General features: G+C 33.7%; 6 protein-coding genes and 1 long non-coding RNA gene across 7 annotated transcripts; 4 read left to right on the top strand and 3 right to left on the bottom strand.

Annotated features, from left to right (window-relative positions):
- The first annotated feature begins 930 nt into the window (after nt 1–930).
- On the top strand, nt 931–8,618 carry LOC107364960 (DNA (cytosine-5)-methyltransferase 1). Its single transcript, XM_015932418.2, has 5 exons — nt 931–977; nt 2,261–4,472; nt 4,580–7,585; nt 7,735–7,880; nt 8,158–8,618. The coding sequence occupies exons 1-3, from the start codon at nt 931–933 to the stop codon at nt 4,670–4,672; spliced, it is 2,352 nt and encodes a 783-aa protein (XP_015787904.2). The 3' UTR covers nt 4,673–7,585; nt 7,735–7,880; nt 8,158–8,618.
- On the bottom strand, nt 4,769–5,872 carry LOC107364959 (uncharacterized). The gene is made up of 3 exons (XM_025161437.2): nt 5,727–5,872; nt 5,473–5,613; nt 4,769–5,052 (listed from the first exon to the last, which is right to left on the bottom strand). The coding sequence occupies exons 1-3, from the start codon at nt 5,827–5,829 to the stop codon at nt 4,817–4,819; spliced, it is 480 nt and encodes a 159-aa protein (XP_025017205.1). The 5' UTR covers nt 5,830–5,872; the 3' UTR covers nt 4,769–4,816.
- A 385-nt stretch (nt 8,619–9,003) lies between the features above and the next one.
- LOC149093589 (uncharacterized) lies at nt 9,004–11,044 on the bottom strand. The gene is made up of 2 exons (XR_016200010.1): nt 10,906–11,044; nt 9,004–10,793 (listed from the first exon to the last, which is right to left on the bottom strand). It is a non-coding gene; the product is annotated as an uncharacterized LOC149093589 (long non-coding RNA).
- Gcat (Glycine C-acetyltransferase) lies at nt 9,039–11,251 on the top strand. Its single transcript, XM_015932416.3, has 4 exons — nt 9,039–9,202; nt 9,581–9,789; nt 9,890–10,754; nt 10,912–11,251. The coding sequence occupies exons 1-4, from the start codon at nt 9,145–9,147 to the stop codon at nt 11,067–11,069; spliced, it is 1,290 nt and encodes a 429-aa protein (XP_015787902.1). The 5' UTR covers nt 9,039–9,144; the 3' UTR covers nt 11,070–11,251.
- Nucleotides 11,252–11,857: 606 nt separating this feature from the next.
- Nucleotides 11,858–15,022, top strand: LOC107364678 (ABC transporter G family member 23-like). Its single transcript, XM_015932103.3, has one exon. It carries the CDS (start codon nt 11,978–11,980, stop codon nt 14,147–14,149), a length of 2,172 nt encoding a protein of 723 aa, XP_015787589.1. The 5' UTR covers nt 11,858–11,977; the 3' UTR covers nt 14,150–15,022.
- Nucleotides 15,023–16,013: 991 nt separating this feature from the next.
- On the top strand, nt 16,014–17,544 carry Tbcb (tubulin-binding cofactor B). Its single transcript, XM_015932457.3, has 2 exons — nt 16,014–16,339; nt 16,459–17,544. The coding sequence occupies exons 1-2, from the start codon at nt 16,318–16,320 to the stop codon at nt 17,154–17,156; spliced, it is 720 nt and encodes a 239-aa protein (XP_015787943.1). The 5' UTR covers nt 16,014–16,317; the 3' UTR covers nt 17,157–17,544.
- A 247-nt stretch (nt 17,545–17,791) lies between these two features.
- On the bottom strand, nt 17,792–18,827 carry LOC107364982 (peptidyl-prolyl cis-trans isomerase C). The gene is made up of 2 exons (XM_015932441.3): nt 18,719–18,827; nt 17,792–18,567 (listed from the first exon to the last, which is right to left on the bottom strand). The coding sequence occupies exons 1-2, from the start codon at nt 18,791–18,793 to the stop codon at nt 18,013–18,015; spliced, it is 630 nt and encodes a 209-aa protein (XP_015787927.1). The 5' UTR covers nt 18,794–18,827; the 3' UTR covers nt 17,792–18,012.
- Between the last annotated feature and the right edge of the window lie 535 nt (nt 18,828–19,362).

The raw sequence follows: 19,362 nt of genomic DNA, 5'->3' as shown, positions 1-19,362 counted from the left end.
AGATAGTGAATGCGGAAAGTGCTGAAGAATATTTTTGTCAAATGTGTTATCAGCTTTGCATTGATCCTGTGATCCATGGAACGTCTCCGCAACCCGGTTGCGCTGGAATCTATTGTCGAAAGTGTGTTGAGTCTTACATTCGGACTGCTAATCAACCGAACGTTGAGCACAGACCTAAATGTCCGCTCAGATGTAGTGAAGAACTTTTGACTACTCCAGGAGCAATCGTCCCGTTACCAATGGACGCTCCAGATGGTAAGAAATGTATGCGGATAATGAATAAGCTTCAGATCAAGTGCAAGTTCCCTACATGTGGAATGATTGTATTATACGAAGATTATTCTCGACATATTGAAGGATGTGAACTCTGTGAAACCTGCGAAGTTCCTAAACGTAATCATGATTGTAAAGCTTATATCAAGGAATTGAAAGAGAAAGCTCGATCTGCTCAAAGTCAACTCGAAGAGCGATCAGTCAGGGTAATCGACCTGATGATGGAAAATGAGACTCTACAAGCTGAAGTTGAAAGATTGAGAAATGTGACTCGGCCGCAAGGAATGATGAATAATATAAGGGTTCGTGGTGAGTACCGAACTGCACCAACCGTAATTGTTCGATATGGAGATCGAGCTGAGAGATTTGCTAATTTGGATCCTACAATGCGAGCTACCGAACTTCGATCCCGGATCGAACGCACCTTTGGTACTGAACTAGGTTCAATAATTAGAGTCGATTATACAGTCCTTGGCAGTCACCAGACTTTGCGCCAACATCAAGTTGGGCATCGTCCAAGTTTTTGGATAGCTTTACCTTCTGGTCAAAGATTGACGGATGGACAAACCATGGAAGTTTCACTTGGTTCACTCGGCCCCACGGTTTAATTTGAGTACGGGGGAATGTTGTAAGATTTAAGATTCGCGCTTATTGAGGATGGCAACCCGGTTGCCATCAATAGCTGTTGCTACTGGAAATACTCGGTATTTCCTTATTCTAAAAAGTATTTCCTTTAAATGTATTTCCTTTATAATTTGTATAAATAGTGAATCTAAATTGTAATTAATTAAGCTTCTGTGATTGCTGACCTTTGGTTAAGTAAAAGATATTTTGTGATTAATCAAGTGTGTCTAAAAGCTTCATTAGGTTCCGAGAACCTTCTCATCGGTTAAGAGTATTCCGGGAATACTCAGTGTTCCAACTTGGTTGGAAGATTCTATTGTTGAATCATTGTGTTTCAATAGTCTTGGACTATTAGTGTAATTGTTATACTTGTGAGTTATTGTTATAGCTACATTGGTTCAAGTTCTGAACTTATATTCAACCGAGTTGAATTGTGAGTAAAATTGACTCAACCGGGTTGAGTCAGGAATAGAGATTCTAAGGCTATAAAGCTGAGGCTTTGGAAATATAGCTTAGACATTAGTGTTTCAGGCTTGGAGCCATTAGTTATACAACAAAATGTACAAAAAGCGATCGAAGTTTCAACTTTGTCCTTGATTTTCTCGAAAAGTATTCATCAGATAAATTATTTAATAGCACCAATAGACACAGTTTTTATGTCCCTACAAACCCACCAAGTATCAACTATTTACTAAAATTTTCGAGCCTTTTGCAGTACTTTTTGCATTCCCTTTGCAAGTTTAACCAGAAAGCTGGTTCATTTACCAAGAAATGGGTTGAGATGAGTTTGTTTTGTTAAATAAGTTGTTGTATGTACATTTACAACCCGAATATCATGAACCAAATGCGTTAATGAAAAGTTATTAAATTGCATCAAATTACTAATTAGTGCGGGATCAAATTGATGAAAAAATGATGATCGTAGAAGATGCCATTCGCGAAATATCGAGCCTCAAAGTTTTAACGACAATGCCCAAAATAAAGAAAACTGTTGTTAAATTGAAAAAAGTATTTAGTCCATGATGTTAACCAACAGTTTTTACAGGCAAATAACAAGTTTCATGAAAAAATCTGCTTCCATAGTCGCATAAAAAGCGATCGAAGTTTTAACTCTGAACTCGATTTTCTCGCAAACTATTGACCAAAGATACTTTTTAATTTCACAGATGGATTCAGTTTCTATTTCCTTACAAACCTAAAGAGTTTAAACCCGAAAGAAATTTGTTTTTGCCCGTTTTTGTCCATTTGTTTTTCAGTGTTTGTGTCAGTTTGTGCATAAATGTAACAACTGTGTTGCTTGTGTTATAAACATAACTTGAGGCATTGGCATAACATTAATATAAATCGTTTGTTTCAGTTTTAGTGAAAGTACGATTCTCGAAGAAACTGGTTCGCCCGATTTCGTGTATTTAATTCAAGAATGTGATGATATTTTATTGTATAAAGTAATTGATAAAGTCGATGTAGACTTTTGTTGTGACTTTTCAACTAACGGACAATGTGATTATCACTGTGACCGAATTTATTCCAAAGAGTTTGGCTGGTTTAGATGTTTTAGTGAAGAGACTCGCAACTTACTGGAAGCTAAATCATGTATTGGCTGTTATTTGCAAGAAAAGAAGCGAAAAAAGACTGAAATTCAACTGTATGGTCACTACATGGACACAGACAGTCGATCTTATTTTACAGAAGTAAAAATAGGCCGCAAAACCTTTAAAGAAAATACATTTGCACTAATTTATCCCGAATCTGTAAATTTACCTGACATTCTGAGCAAACAAAGTGAACTCAGTGAAAACAATGAGCAAACCTACGACGAGTCTCTTTATCCCGAACGCTATCGGAAAAGATTTACTGAATTTACCAAAGGATCATTGAATGATGCTAATAAAACTTATTCAATTGTGAAAATAAAGAAAATATTCCGCAATATTTTTGATACCGATGATGATTGTCAGCTTGAAGTGCAGCTATTATATCGACCACACAATTGTCTTGAAACATTCGATCTACTTTTAGAGGTTCCACTCGATGAAGTTTATCTAACTAAAGATGAACGAGTGATCAACTGTACAGCACTTAGAGAACCTTGTAAAGTCTATTATCTGAACAATCCTCAATCTCGACCCGACCATAAGTTGCTTCCTAATCGTTATTTCATGACTTATTGCTTCAACCATTACACTAAAAAGTTCACCCAAATTGAACCCAACGACACATTAGAGTTTCCTCCATCAGAGTCATCGTCCAACACTCATTCACCATTGAAAACACTGGACTTATTTTCTGGATGTGGTGGGTTGGCCGCTGGTTTTAAAGAAAGTAGAGTCTCTGAGACATTATGGGCCATTGAAAAGGAACCCTCAGCAGCCAAATCATTTAGCTTTAATTTTCCATCGGCAATTGTTTACAATGAAGATGCCAATCACATGTTGAAAAGGCTACTTGAGGGTGAACAATTTACATCCTCAAACCAACCTTTACCTCAAAAGGGTGAGGTTGAAATGATACTTGGTGGACCTCCATGTCAAGGATTCAGTGGAATGAATAGATTTTCAAATAGACTTTATTCAGTGTTTAAAAATTCACTCTTGGTAACCTTCCTAAGCTATGTTGACTATTACCGACCCAAAGTGGTAATCTTTGAAAATGTCCGCAATTTTGTTCAATTTGAAAAATGCAAGATTCTCAAGCTAACCTTGTCATGTTTGTTAACAATGAATTATCAGGTAAATTATGGCATACTCCAAGCTGGATCCTTTGGAGTGCCTCAATCTCGTCGTCGTACATTTATCATAGCGACTGATCAGACAATCAAGCTTCCAAAGCTTCCAAAGCCTTTACATTGTTTCTCAAACAGAGCTTGTCAGCTTGATATTGTGATTGGCAACAAACGTTCAAAGTCAATTTACCATGCAAATAAATATGGATATTTCCGATCTTATACAGTAGCTGATGCTATAAATGATTTACCAGATACTGTTGGTTATGCCTTGGATTATGCTTGTTCCTATGGTCCTGTTAAAACATTTTACCAAAAGTTGATGCGAGCAAATGATTTTGATGATGGTCAGGTAGGCCTGCATGTTGTTCCTGCGATGAGCTTACTTAATCAAACTCGCATCGAGAGGATTCCTTGTATTCCTGGAGCTGATTGGAGAGATTTACCCAATATTAAATTGACATTATCTGATGGAACTGTCGTCGAGAAACTGGAATATCTTTATGATGATGTAAAAAATGGTAAATCTTCCAATGGTTCACTTCGTGGAGTTTGTAGCTGTGCTTCTGGAGAAACCTGTTCAAAGCAAATCTCGCGACCAGAAAATACTTTGATACCTTGGGGTTTGGTTCATACAGCCAATCGTAATTACCAATGGTCAGGACTGTTTGGTCGGCTTCAATGGGACGGATTTTTTATTACAACCATTACTAAAACAGTTCCTAGTAGCAAACAAGGAAGTGTCCTTCATCCATCTGCTAATAGAGTCCTTTCAATCAGAGAATCTGCTCGATCTCAAGGTTTTCCAGATAAATATCATTTCTTTGGTTCCATGGCTGAAATTAAGGTTCAAGTTAGTTGCCTTTCATTCAATTCACTCCTTTATCATCCAGTTTTCAATATTTTATCAATGATTAGCTAATTTTAACTCCAAAATATTTTATTTTATTGGTCTTTCAGATTGGAAACGCAGTACCGATCCCATTGGCCCGCACCATTGGATTACAAGTTTTAAAATCACTTTCCAATCATAACACAAATCCAGGCCTTTAGTGTCCAATTTAGGTGGAAGGGAAATTCAACTCTTTGGATTTATTATTAATATCACAACATGCTTCAACATGTCTTCATCAAATATAATAATCAAGCTTCTGATAATTTGTTCATTTATTTCATCTTATTTGAGAATGATACATTTCATATGATTAATGTAAGATACAACAATAAAATTAACTTGATTGGATTGTTGATTAGGTACGATGAAGCATTACAAAGCGCCCAACGACAAGCCTTAGCACAACCTCTCGTGAAATATCTCTCGGCCAATTGTGAGCTAAATAAGGCTAAATCATATCTTAGACTAATCCTTTCCATGTTACAAGAAGATCTAATCGTTTCAGTACAACCTCGGATTAAAATGTCGGTTCCATCGTCTGTAATCAGTAAATTCAAATTAATTATTTGATCAATTAGTATAACAAAAATTTTAACCATTCATTTGCTTTTCAAACAAAAATTATTAACATGGCATAATGGCAACAAGTTGATGAATTCAAGTCTTTGAAGCAAATCGAGAGAAAAATGTTTACAATTTCAAATTGATTCATTATTATCAAGTATATAATGACTGTTAATTGTTTTATTTGGTGACAACTCAGTCTGTTATTTACATTGTAAAATATCATAAAAGGTTGTCACTTGGTTTTATTGTATATTTTATTGCTTGAAAATGATTTCTCCTGATATTAATCTACCGGTCATTATAATTGCTCTCAATTTACCAACCATACTTGAAATCATTTTTTAGGAAAATCAATATTATCGATCTTATGCAAGTAATTGATATAACTCACCTAAAAATCCCCAGATTTTGGTACAAAATCGACCTTCACAGTAACCCAAATCAGCAAGTGCACCATTTCTTGGAGCATCGATACAACTCTGGGAACGGTTGGTAGTTGAACTTATACATGAATAGCAAGGTACACCGTAAACTGTAAAAAGGCCAAATTAATATCAATTATTGACTGAGAAGATTAAACAAGAAATAATGAAATAATTGTTTTATTACTTGTAAAATGCTGATTGATTAAAATGGTTTACCAACCTGTTTGAAATGATGAGATTGATAACAAAAAAACTGACAATCCAAGAGTCGATTTCGTGTTAATAATTAAACTGATCAACATATTCGGTGAAGCGCATTTCATTCAGCCTCAACCTTTTAATCTTGGTTAAAACTGATGAATAAACAATGAAGCTCAGTGTGGACATTTGTTTATCAATTGATTAGAGTTGGTTTGATTTTGTTTTACTAATTTGGTTACCATAACAGTTGAGAGGTTAGTTGCCCATTATAATAAAGCTGGCTGGCGATATAAGTCGATATAAGGCTCGCTGTAAGGTTATGCTAATTATTAATCGTAGATTAGCTTCTTAACCGATCAGCAAAAGGTTATGTTAATAACATTAAACTTGTAAATTACATCCCAGTAAATATAATATAATTGTGTTCATTTATTTGCGATTGTGTCTCGAAGGGATGTAAAATAACATGTAAATAAAGCTTCTGATATGATGTCGTATAAAATGGCCACAAACAATCGGTTAATTGAGGGGTGATAGGTAACCTTGAGATGAACAACAGGTTAATTGTGATATTTATGATAACACCTTTTGGGAACAATGGACTAATTGTTAGTAAATAGATGTTGAACCAAAGCCATCTGTGTGATTATAATCTAGGTAGTAATAGTCACAAAAATATATGAAAAATGACATGAATGAATGAACATTTATGAAATTGTGGGCTTCATCTAAGATTTCTTACAACCGAAGACAATCAAGTCACATTATTATTAAAACCAACCCAAAAAAACACCATTACATGATGTAATCAGCAATAATTTTTTCAATAATTTCCTCAGCTGATTGATGGTGGTGACAAACCACAGAAAATTGAAGTCTTCCAATTGTTCACCAATAATTCACAAACGAAGTTAATGTAGCAGAAATCCTGGTTTCACAGATAATTTAAGGGTTTCCACAGATTTGAAAAGGTATAAATCACAAATTGGAATGGATATAAGCACGTATTAACATGGAATTAATTGAATACTAAATAAGACACAGTTGTAGTTGACAAAAACAAAATTGCATGTTAATCTATGGCAATAAGATACAAGTAAATATGAGAAACGTTAATGGTACAGTAGGCAATTCTGTTTATTGGGTTATTTTACAGGAAACGTTAATCCTCGCAGGACTGATTGTTCATCTTACAATCAATTTAACATAAAACTATTAATTATACAACTCTGAAATGTAGCTAATTATTATGCCTTTGTTTTCATTTATTACAATTTCATCAACGGTAGAGCGCGTTGTTGCTGTTCCCTCCATAACAATCTTTTCATTATTATCATCATCAAACCCTTTTCTCTCTCTTTTTTCTCTGGGTATTTAAACTCAGATACAATGGATAAATATCAAAATTGATTCCTATCTGAGCTCAATTAGTTAAACTTTATTGCGACTCCACTTCTTACTTGTGATTAATCACTTGTGTGACATCAAATACATCAATCAAATTTCTTTCCCTTTGTGACAAGTTTGTTAAAAAAAGAGTTTAGCTTTTTCCCTTTGTTATTGTTTTTCTAGACTCTTTCTCTCTGGTTCACTTTGTTTCTCAAACCAACACATCTGAATTCAACATGAAATTTCTTGGTCTTATTAATTTAATTGTTTTCTCGTTATTGTCAACCATTTTGGTCATCAATGGAGTAACCGGTTTTCGCCTAAGACGAGCATTGTTTGATCCAGTAATGAACAATCCAGCCTCTACGACTAATCTTGGTCAATCTTCATTTCCCTGGTTTGGTCCTTCTCTATCTCAACAAAGCTTTCCATTCCCCAATTTTCCCAGTGCCGACCAGATAAGGAGACAAGTCCAAAGCTACATTTCGGGTAATTACATTGATTAGTAGTCTTTTTAATCAGTGACATTTAGTTAACCAACTCAATTCTAGCATATTATCTTATTCTATATATTTCGTTTAAAATTTGTTGATGTCAACAATTTTATTAATATCCCATTATTATATCTTATTTTACAGCTGTGACACAACACATCAAAGATCAACAAGTACAGAACTCTGTTAATTGTACTCCATCAGAAACCAAGACGGAAATTATCAATATAAATGGCCGTAGATATAATCGCACCGTAACAACTTGTTTAGCCAGTGGATCAGGTTCAGCGGTAAGAAAAATTTCACTGGCTCTTGAAAAAAAAACGATCAGTACTTATAAAATGAACTCTTGAATTGTTTTGTTTATGTTTTCTGGTAACTCTTGCATTTTTGTTTTATCTTTTCAATTGGTTATCCAACTTTACCTGAACAACTTGTTAGATTACAATAGGTAACAAAAACAAAAGTTGCTCAGAGAAGAAACGATTAAACTCTTCAAGAAACAATCTTTCCACCCAAGTTCATTTGCACATTTTATATTTATCTCTCTTTTTCTTCTAATTTCAGGCAAGCGCTATATCATCATCCACAATACCATTGGATAATTAATTCTGATGACGCATCAAATTATATCGGCCTTAATCACATTATGCATGTCCAACATCATATTTTTCTGCTTCATCATTTGTACTCGTTGCCAAACAAGTTATTAATCAATTCAAGTTCAAAAACTTTAAGCCTTTGGTTATGGGTCTTTGGTTTCATGATTTCTTTAAACAACAAATGTATAGTTTTACTTCATATTATTGCAATGGAAAATGGATATTAATTTAGTTATCTAGATCGGATCAACTGGATTTGCCTTTTTTCTCAAAAATCTACAAATTTGGTGTCATTCACACCTATTGCATCTTAAAGACAAGTTAATTACAATGACAAATTGAATATATTTAAAAGCGTTCAACTGTAAACCATAAACAATCCAAGTTAACTCTGCAAAATAAAATACAAAAATTTTGAAATATCAACCCGATGTAGTGATCATTTCAAAACCAGTTGACCAAAGAGTAATATGGTAACAACTCTTTGCAGTTGACCAACTAAAGATCTGGTGATAAAGATAACAAGCAATATCAAGTTAGACTCGAAACCAGTCGAGATAACTGAAGATTCACCAATGAATAGGATTTTTTCATGTACAGCACTAAAACGAATAGACAAGACAAGGTCAATCTTCAATCTCCTGGTCTCATCTCTCTCTGTTTCTCTCTCTCTTTTGGGTTTGTTGCTTAGGAATTTGTTACTAGGTAAAAGTTGTTTTCAAGATTGCCTCAAGGTAAATCAGGTGTATAGCAAAAAATGTTCAAAATACTTGATAAACCAGAGTAGCAAGAATAGTATCAATGTTGAAACTTTTCGTATTGGGCAACAATTGATTACAAACGCTTTCGTTTTTGCTCTCGTATGTTTTATTGATTTTTAGATTGTTAGTTGGATCTCAATAAATTAATTGCATTCAAGTGAAAATTTCTGGATTCACTTTTAACCCCGGAAATGTTAGTGAAAGGACTAGTTAAACAACTTTTGGATACATCAACTTCACCAATAAATGGTAAGTTCACTGTAAATAAACTTGACTTTCAAATCTCTAGGCACTTGTATTTGACTTGTCATGAATCATGATTTACATTATGAATGTCGATGTTTTATCCATACAATAATCAGTCAAATCAAAGGTCTTTCCATGACTGTGCATTATCAAATTTGATAGACATTTATTGAAGTATTATTAATATTGAATCTTTCTTGACTTACTCAACTTTTCAGATAAAAATGTTGAATCTATCAGTGTTATCTTTCTTTATATTTATAACATTCAATGTAAAGATCAGCACTTATGAAGCCAAACAATTAGTAAATGTCAATGACTATCAATTTTGAAATATTTTATAAATATTTTAAACAATCAACTCTTTTCCCAACCTATTAGGTTTGAGTCGGATTGTACTTTCACGATGTAATCAACATGCTTGGGCCTCTGTTCAACCCTCATTAGATACTGAGTTAGCTTCAATTAGAGAGGCTGGTGTTTACAAAACAGAACGAATTATAACGAGTGAACAAAACTCATGGATAAACATTGAAGGTAAACGAGAAAAGGTCCTCAATTTTTGTGCCAACAATTATCTTGGACTTTCGGTGAGTTTGACTAATACAGCATTAATATAAAGATTGATATCATTAGTCAATCAAGGTGAAATTTCCAAAATTTGATAGTTGCATTCCATTGTTCAACTAGAGTCACCCAAGAGTAGTGGAAGCTGGAATCAAAGCTTTAAAAGAGTACGGAGCGGGCTTGAGTTCAGTCAGATTCATCTGTGGAACTCAGAGTATTCATCGAGATTTGGAACGTAAAATAGCTTCATTTCATGGTCGTGAAGATGCCATTTTATATGCTAGCTGTTTTGATGCCAATGCTGGTTTGTTTGAGGTTTTATTGAGTGAACAAGATGCTATCATTTCAGATGAACTGAACCATGCTTCAATCATTGATGGTATACGATTATGTAAAGCTCAAAGGTTCCGGTACAAACATCGTGATATGGCCGATTTACGGAACCATCTTGAATCAGCCAAAGGTGCTCGACGTAAACTTATTGCCACAGATGGTGTCTTTAGTATGGATGGTAATGTTGCTCCATTAGATCAGATTGTTTCCTTGGCCAAAGAGTACGGAGCCATGGTTTTCATCGATGAATGTCATGCCACTGGTTTCTTTGGTTCGACAGGAAGAGGGACTGAGGAATATTTTGGTTTAAATGGTTCCGTTGATATCATAAATTCCACTTTGGGAAAGGCTCTTGGTGGAGCTGCTGGAGGTTATACCACTGGGCCTAAGCAATTGATTGACTTGCTCCGACAGAGAGCTCGACCTTATCTCTTCTCAAATTCAATTCCACCTCCCGTTGTGGCATCAGCTTCCGAAGTATTTGACATGCTTACAGAAAATTCTGATTTACCACAAAAACTAACTTCGTTGACTCAATTATTTCGAGGGCAAATGAAATCAGCAGGATTCACTATTCTTGGCGATGAACATCCAATTTGTCCAGTTTTCTTGGCTGATGCCAAATTAGCATCAGCTTTTGCCGACAGAATGTTAGGTAAGTTGACCAAAAAGCAGACCATTTTAAATAGTAAAACTGTAAAGAGTCGAAAATAATTCAAACCATTAATATCTAACTGATCAATGATAGAAAACAAATTCAGATTGAATCCATTCTTTTATCAAAAAATTATTCTTATTATACTTACGTACAGATAAAGGTATTTACGTGATTGGTTTCAGTTATCCTGTGGTACCCAAAGGAAAAGCCAGAATTAGAGTTCAAATATCGGCATCACACACTGAGGATGATATAAACAAAGCTGTCAATGCTTTCATCGAGACTGGCAAAGAGTTAGGGGCAATTAAATAATTACAAACCTAACTTGGCTACCAATAATCCGAATTACCTAAAGTCAAATTGATGGGAATATTAAAATTTTGAGATGACCTTTCATCTTTGCAAATGTATCTTTCTTGTCCTTCGTTGTTTAGATGTACTTTAATTTGAAGTCGATGAAAAAATCTGTTTTAATAAAAATTTTCATCCTTCAACTTGTTCATCATTATAACGTTTAATTTTTCGTTATCGGTTTCCTTAACCCTTAACGTGATTCCTTGTTCCCTGAAGAGAAAAATATCTGATTCAATTTACTTCCGAAATAAATCCAGTTATTCCACTCCAGGTTAATATCTATGCAAGGCCTGAAACTTAGCAATTAATTTAACTTCATAACCAAAAACACAATTTGTCTGTTATAAAATGAGCACTTTAGTATCTAAATTTAACCAGAGGCAGTCACATGTCATGAAAGTTGAAATTGAAATTAAACAATTTTAAAATCCATGGATATTCTGAAAATTCAGGGTCAATACTCAATAGATGTAAAAAACGAGAAAGTTGAAAGTCTCTAAAGGCTGGTACAATTTAGCTCCACCTTGTCCAGAAAGCTAAATTGTTACCACCTTCAAACTCAAGGGTTAAAACATTAATTTGAAATGAGATACTGATTTGTAATCAAGTTTAATCATTTCCATCTAAACATTTGTGTCTTTACGCATCATTTACACCAGATATTCAACCTGATAATCGGACAATTAATGCTTTTTGAAAACTTGGTGATACAAGATCAATCTTGAAATGAGTAATGGGTTACAGATAGCAGCTTGGAACTTTAATTCATGCCTAATTGTGTATTCATTTTACTTTGATAAACACCAAAGAATCTTGACAAACGCTTCTCCTCATTAGTTACTGTGATTTTTTACCCAATTTTCACGATGGAAGCGAAAGGTTCAACTGTAAATGCCGTTGAATCTAAAAATCTTTACTATGCTTATACCAAAGGTTCATCAAGAGTAACTGCTCTCAACCATTTAACCCTAACGATTCCAAGTGGATGTATTTATTGTTTAATTGGTCCCTCTGGTTGTGGTAAGACAACTTTCCTAAAATCATTAATTGGTCTGATTAAAGTTGAATTTGGTTCAACACTTCTTTACGGTTATCCATTGGGCCATAAACACCTATTAATTCCTGGTAGTGATTTGGGTTACATGCCACAAGAGGTTGCCCTAAATGATGATTTAACCATAGATGAGATGTTGAGGTATTTTGTGCGGTTAAACAAGACCATTTCAACAACTGTGCGAGACAAAAACATTCAACAAAATGCAGAGCCTCCAATCAACGAATCAATTGTTTCTGGTGACAATTTTGACAAACATTTAGATTCTCTATCTCTTCCATGTAAATCAACTTTAATCAGTTCTTTAAGTGGTGGACAGAAGCGTCGAGTTTCCTTCTTGTGTTCCCTTCTCAATAACCCAAAATTGATAATTCTGGATGAGCCAACTGTGGGATGTGATCCATTAGTTATCTGTTCAATGTGGGATTTATTACATAAAATTACAGCCTCTAAACAGTCAACCATTATAATCACAACCCATTATTTAGAAGAGGCTCGTAAAACTGATGTTATCGGGTTCATGAGGAAAGGACAATTGCTTGAACACGGGACACCCGACAATGTGCTTAACCGTCTAAAGGTAAATTCAATTGAGGCTGCTTTCGCCTTTATGTGTCTACAGTACAAAAAAAGTAAACACAAAAATCCCAAGCAATTAAAGTATTCACCTTCTAATTGTCTTCCATCAACATCAAAACAAAAATTTGATCCTCCAAATGATCCTCCATTGAAAGAAGCGAACCCAAATAAAACCCAAAAATTTTCAGTCAATTGGTTTGATCTGGTCATTGCTTCCATTTGTTGCATACAATTGACTTATGCTGTAACAAATAGACTTTGTCTTCGTCTATTTAAGCTTAAAATGGTCCTCTTATCTTCAATTTTAGTGGTTCCTTTTTTGGTTCTCTTGACCAACATAGGAATTGGTGGTACACCAATGGTAACTCTTGGTTTAGTTAATAATGAAATAGACAACCCGAAAGGAAGTGACATTTTTCTGAACAAAATCAGTCCACATTTGGTTCAATTCATTGCTTACAATAATAGTGAAGCTGCTCTTCACGACTCTTTAGTGGGTAAACTTGATGGTTATGTTATGATTTCATCTCATTTCACTTCCAAGCTCATTGATCAATATACTTTTACAGAGCATTTTGATACACTTGCTTCAAGCAATCCTTTACTAACCCACTCTACATCGCCAGTCATTTATCATGGTGACAGCATACGAACAGTTGTAGTCAAGACAATGACAGTAATCCTGGAGTCAGCAATCGATGAGGCCTTGCCATCAATATTTAACGCTTCTGGATTGAATCCCAATCTTGGAAAACGATTTGTGGTCAAAGTTGATCCAATTGCTGAACCAGTGTCACCTGATGATATGTACAATGCTTATAACTTTTGGATGCCAAAATTTCTTATTTTCTGGTCTTTTGTGACAATTGTTATGCTCTCTTCGTTTTCATTTTATCGAGATCGTACCGAATCTCTATTTGAACGCAATCTTTCTGCTGGTTTAACGAAAACCCAATTTATTTTTGGTCACTTTCTATCTTCGATGATTGTCCCTTTGCTCAATAGTTGGCCAGTCCTTTTTATTACCATTCATTTGCTTGGAGCTCCGTGTAAAGGTTCACTGTTTTTGTCTTGGTTAATTTACATGAGTAACGGTGCCACTGCGGTTGCCACTTCATTGGCTTTGGCTGCTGTTGACGTTACAATTGGGTTCATTTATATTTTAATATCTGCTTACATCTTCAGTGGTATAGCTACAGCTGGAATACTTTGGCCTTATCAAGCGTTACCATACTTTGTAAAACCATACATTTCCATATTTCCATTCACTTTCAACATTGACTCCATGATAAGAGTCTTAGCTCACGGAGCTACATGGGAAGATTCAGTAATTAGACGGGGACTCTTGGAAAATTTCATTTACATTTGCTTAGTTTTAACCTTAGTTCGTATTAGATTGCATTAAGATATTACTTAATTATTTGGAAAGGATCCAAACATTTATACAATATATAAAGTGACATCGATTGCGCTAAATTGTGGCTAAACTGAGCGAGTTCCGAGGAAAATTTTGACTTATGAAAGTTATGATTAAAATACATTCACCAAAAATAGCCAGAGCTTTCTTAGGACTCAGGTTTCTGAGAAATGCGTGTAAATGGAGGGGAAAAACGCTGAATCCATATTGCAAACTATTGAGTTTGGGGAAAAATCTGGAATCTCAAAAAAAGGCTGAATATGAATATCATCATGGGACAAAAGCTGGAAATCTTATTTTTTAGATTTCTCATTTTTACGATGGTTTTACCTATGGACTTTACCTTACAGATCAACCATGATCAGAGGATTTGCCTGTTAGTTTAACTTCCAACTCTTTAGCAAAAACTTACAATTCATTCTGAAATCTACACCGAATCAACATGAATTCACTGTATCTATTTAAATTTTTGCTTTATTCATTTATCTAGATATATTTATCGATTTTTTTTATAGATTGACGCAAAAATGAGTTCCCTAGCATTTAAGATTACTGAGTAATCAACGCGCCAAGGACGCCCAGTATAAATCTAATCGTAAAGCTTCTTCGGACAATTTAATTATTTGATAAGAATCATCAACTTCTTCTGATTTTACCAGATCAGTTTTCATCTTGATCTTGATTATTTTGTTAATAATTAGATAAGACCAGCTTAATACTAATAAGTGCCTCCACCGACTTCAGATAATTTTATGTTTTTTTGTTAAAATCACTATGGATAAACATTTTGAACATTTATATGACCAATGAACCACAGATTTTTATATTCAAGCTTTTTGTTCAGTAAACATGATTTACTCAAAATAACTTCTCATTATGATTTATTTCCATTTATTTATCTAACAATATCAAAACTGTCGAAACATTTTCTACCCTAGCTACCACTATTAAAATAAGATTTAGATAACAATCAAGTTTATTACTTATCGACTTATCCAAATAAACTGATGTACTTTTACCTGAAGTGAAATCTTGAGCTTGAGCATACCCTGAATCAACTTTTATTTGTATTGGTGATTATATAAACTTGAAAAACAAAAGGAGAGATGACAATGATTGAAGTAATTACGCACGACCAAGTTGCTTGAAGATCCAATCTTGAGTAGCCTCAAGAGAAATTTTTATTTATCGCTTGAAATTTAAAATCAATAAAAATAACTTTCATTTGATTTAATCAGTGAGCTTCATTTATAATACATGGGAGACGATAGAAAGTGCAAATATTATCTTTTAGAAGTCAAATTAACTTGGAAACCAATTCTGAATAACTCTGTAGAGCCTATGATCTACAAGCTTGATAACGTTTTAGGAATTGATAAATGCCACCAAAAGTAAATAAAGGATGAAAATTGATTATGGCAGCTAAATTGTAACGGCATTTTCACCACCTGATAATATGTTGATTTTAAATGATCCTTGGATGATTTGGGTCAGCAAGGACACATGGATGAATCCATGAGAAATGAAAGTTAATCACAAATTAACCACCGGACAAAAGTACATTTTCATCACAAAAACAACAAAAAACAAAAAACTGTTAACACATTAAACAATTTAAAATACTTGTATTTTCAACAGCAATTGATATACACAATTATAAACAGCAATTAAAGTGGTTTCAATAACCTTCAACTCTTTTAAATGTTTAATTATCTATTAATTTTACAAGCTACTTCAAACATCTCAAGCTAAACATTAATATTATAATTTCAGGTAAACGGTAATTTTTTGTACTCAAGCAAGTTTTTGATAGTATCGATAATCGATAATCGAAAAAAAGCACAAATAATTTTGTTTAATAAAAATTTGTTGTTCTCGTGTTTTTATCTTATGACGGGTATTTAATCAATTTAAGAATATTGATTGCTGGTTAAAGTCATTTTAATTTTGTTCTGTGTTTCCATATCCTCGTAGTTTCAAGTGACAATTTTCAAGAGAAGAGGTTTAACATAATCTTGCTTAAATCTTTTGATTACTCTTCTGTCAATCCTTACATTCCACAGTAACTAAATCTGATTTATTACTTATCTTATTTCAATTTTTGATCCTATTCCCCAATTTTTGATTGTGAAGCCATTTAATCCATTTGGACCACTATGAACATTGGAACCTCTGGCGGTAAGGAATCATCTTATTATTAAATAGCTTGTTTGACTGTTACAAACATTTCATACTGTCTTTTGCCTGCATGACCGTCATTTTAAATTTGATCACTCATTTTTCCTTTTACTTTTCAGATAATCCTACCTTTCTCAAATTCTCTATCACCAATTCTCGTGATGGTAAAACATGGGAGAAACAGTATCCATTGACAATAACCGTGGAAGATCTTAAGATGCGTCTTGAGATGCTTTCAGGTATTGAAATTAACAATATGGCTGTACAATATTATGCAGACAATGAGAACATTGGCACACTAGAGAATGATGAAATGCTAATAGGTAGCATGATGAAACCTTATATTGGCGCTGAGGAGAATCGATTACACATTATTGATGTTCGTGGTAAAAGCGGTGGCACATCTGATGAATTCAGTAATCTTGAGGAAGTTCCAAAGTTTGAAATGCCTGATGATGAATACGCTAAAAGAGACAAATCTTTGAGGCAGTATAAAATGCAAAACAAACTCGGACGATTTTCAGAAGGTACCACTTCAGAAGACGGAAATTCCAATGATGATCATGATTGGACTTTATTAAAAAGTCTTCAAGTTAATGATAAGGTAGAAATCACAATCAAGGGCAAGCCAGTTAAGAAAGGAGTTATCGCCTATTTGGGTAAAATGCATCTCAAACCAGGTCTTTGGGTTGGAGTTATCTACGACCAGCCAGTGGGAAAACATGATGGATGCATTGAAGGTGTGAGATATTTCGAATGTGAACCAGGCTGTGGAGCTTTTGTCCGACCTTCCGACACCAAAGTTATCAATGAATGATCGTTTATCAAGGATTCCATTATTTCGCTATTCAAAATACCAAATTTACTATGCTTGCAACAATCTCAATTTTTGGTATAAAAACAATAATACAATAATGTCTGGAGATGTTATCAATATAATCAAAATATTATCATTAAAAGTTCATTATAAATTGCATCCGAGATTCAAATCTAATCCAAAAATAGCAACATTTTGGATTGATAACAGTTGACATTAATTTTCTCTAATTTATTTTCATAACTGATATGTTGTATTTATTGTTTTAACATCGAGTTTTGATAAAAAAATGAATTCATAATCGCCAAAAAAAATGATCTGAAAAGGAAACAAACCAGTAATCCAATGAATGTAGCATCAATAAATTGTTATTTTGAGCTCTTATAAATTTCAATTATTTACTGTACTGCTCAACATGCTACGATTTCAGCATTGCTGTAAGTCTTGAGGAACATGACAGAAAATGCTCAAGAAAAACGCCTATTGGTAACTAAATAATCTATCAACAGCAATTTGTTTCACCCCTCTCAATAAACCTCTTAATTACCTTAATAGTCACCGAAATAGTTTATCAGATTCAATCGTTTTTCATACCAATGTTATAAAAATACATTAAGAGTAAATTACATTGTAAATAATCAATTCCATCAATAATTTATTCAAAATTTAATCATTATTGGCAAGAAATTTTACTCCTTATGAAGACTGTAAAGTTGTATCATCAATACAATTTGATGTTGATAATATCAACAACAGTTTCAGTTAAAACAGTAAACAAAAATCAGTTTGGTCATAAAATGGGTGAGAAAGGATATTAATTGATTTATATTTCAATCTATCCATGATAGCTTAATTTTCATTGGTTTAAGCTAATCACTTCGTTAGCATCGATAACCATTGAATCAATTATTCGCGCCTCTGTTAATGGTTTATCTTCACCGTCAGTTGCTAATTGTTCAATTGATTTAACAATATCCATTCCTTGCAAAACCTTACCAAATACAATATGTTTACCATTCAACCAATCTGTAACTACAGTGGTTATGAAAAACTGTGATCCATTGGTATCTTTACCTGCATTTGCCATCGATATCAATCCTGCTTCACTGTGATTTAGTCTGAAATTTTCATCATCAAAATATTTACCATAAATTGAAATTGATCCGGATCCATCTTTTTCAGTAATATCACCTCCTTGGATCATGAAATCTGGAATGACTCGATGAAAAGTACTTCCTTTATAGCTCAACCCATTGTAACCCTCTTTACTGGCCAAAGCAGCAAAATTTTTAACAGTCTTTGGAGCAGCATTGCCAAACAAGCCAATGGTTATTAACCCTTTAGGGACTCCATCGATTGTCACATTAAAGATGGCCTTTTTGGTTACCTGAACCTGTAAACTTTTCACTGGCTTGGAAACGAAAACGTAAAATCAAAAACAATTAGAAGCAAATCAAGAAAATATTAAAGTATAAAGCCATTGACAGCAGTAAGATTAGACAATCCGATCTGTCTTTGGGTGATTTTTTGATTTCTGTTAAATTGTGTAACAAGTTAATTACCTTATTATTCTCTGATTGTGATGAGAAATTGATAGCAAAGCAAATTGTAAGAATCAAGTAAATTAACTTAAACATGGTTAAAGAGTGTTGTTTTCTGGTGAAACTGTTGGTGAAGACTGTGGAGAATTGGTTAAGTCAAAATGGCGATGTTTATTTTAATTTAAATTTAGCTATTTTTAGACGTTTTGGTTCTTCTTTCACCCTCCTCAGACATTCTGTGTGAATTCATTTTACCATCTTCATCTTGTTTATCGCCATCGCCAACTTCATCTGTGTGAATGAACCATTAAAACTCTGTCTATAATCATCATTCCGCAGTTATCTTCCAATTTTTTCCTCTTTTTTTGCTAATTTTCAATTTTATGATTTATGGAACCTTGTGATTCTGGTTTCATATAGAAACATGATCTTGACTTTTGATAAACAGTTAAGAAATCAAACTAATTGCTTGTTAAATCAACCAAGAAATGTAATAATTTGCTCTCATTTGATCAAAAACATGCTTCCAGGTAAACTTCAATTCATTGTTCAATTCAATATCTTCAGTTTTACTTTAGTTTCTTGATTCACTCAATTTCCTCGAAAATAATAATCTTAAAGACTTACATTGCTTCTTTGCATTCAAATTGATTTTTGATTTCAAC

Source organism: Tetranychus urticae, chromosome 3 (genome assembly GCF_039701765.1).
Source record: "Tetranychus urticae isolate SD_2017Ah chromosome 3, NJAU_TeUrti_SD_1.0, whole genome shotgun sequence".
Classification (NCBI taxonomy): Eukaryota; Metazoa; Arthropoda; class Arachnida; order Trombidiformes; family Tetranychidae; genus Tetranychus; species Tetranychus urticae.
This window is presented reverse-complemented; position numbering and strand designations above follow the sequence as displayed.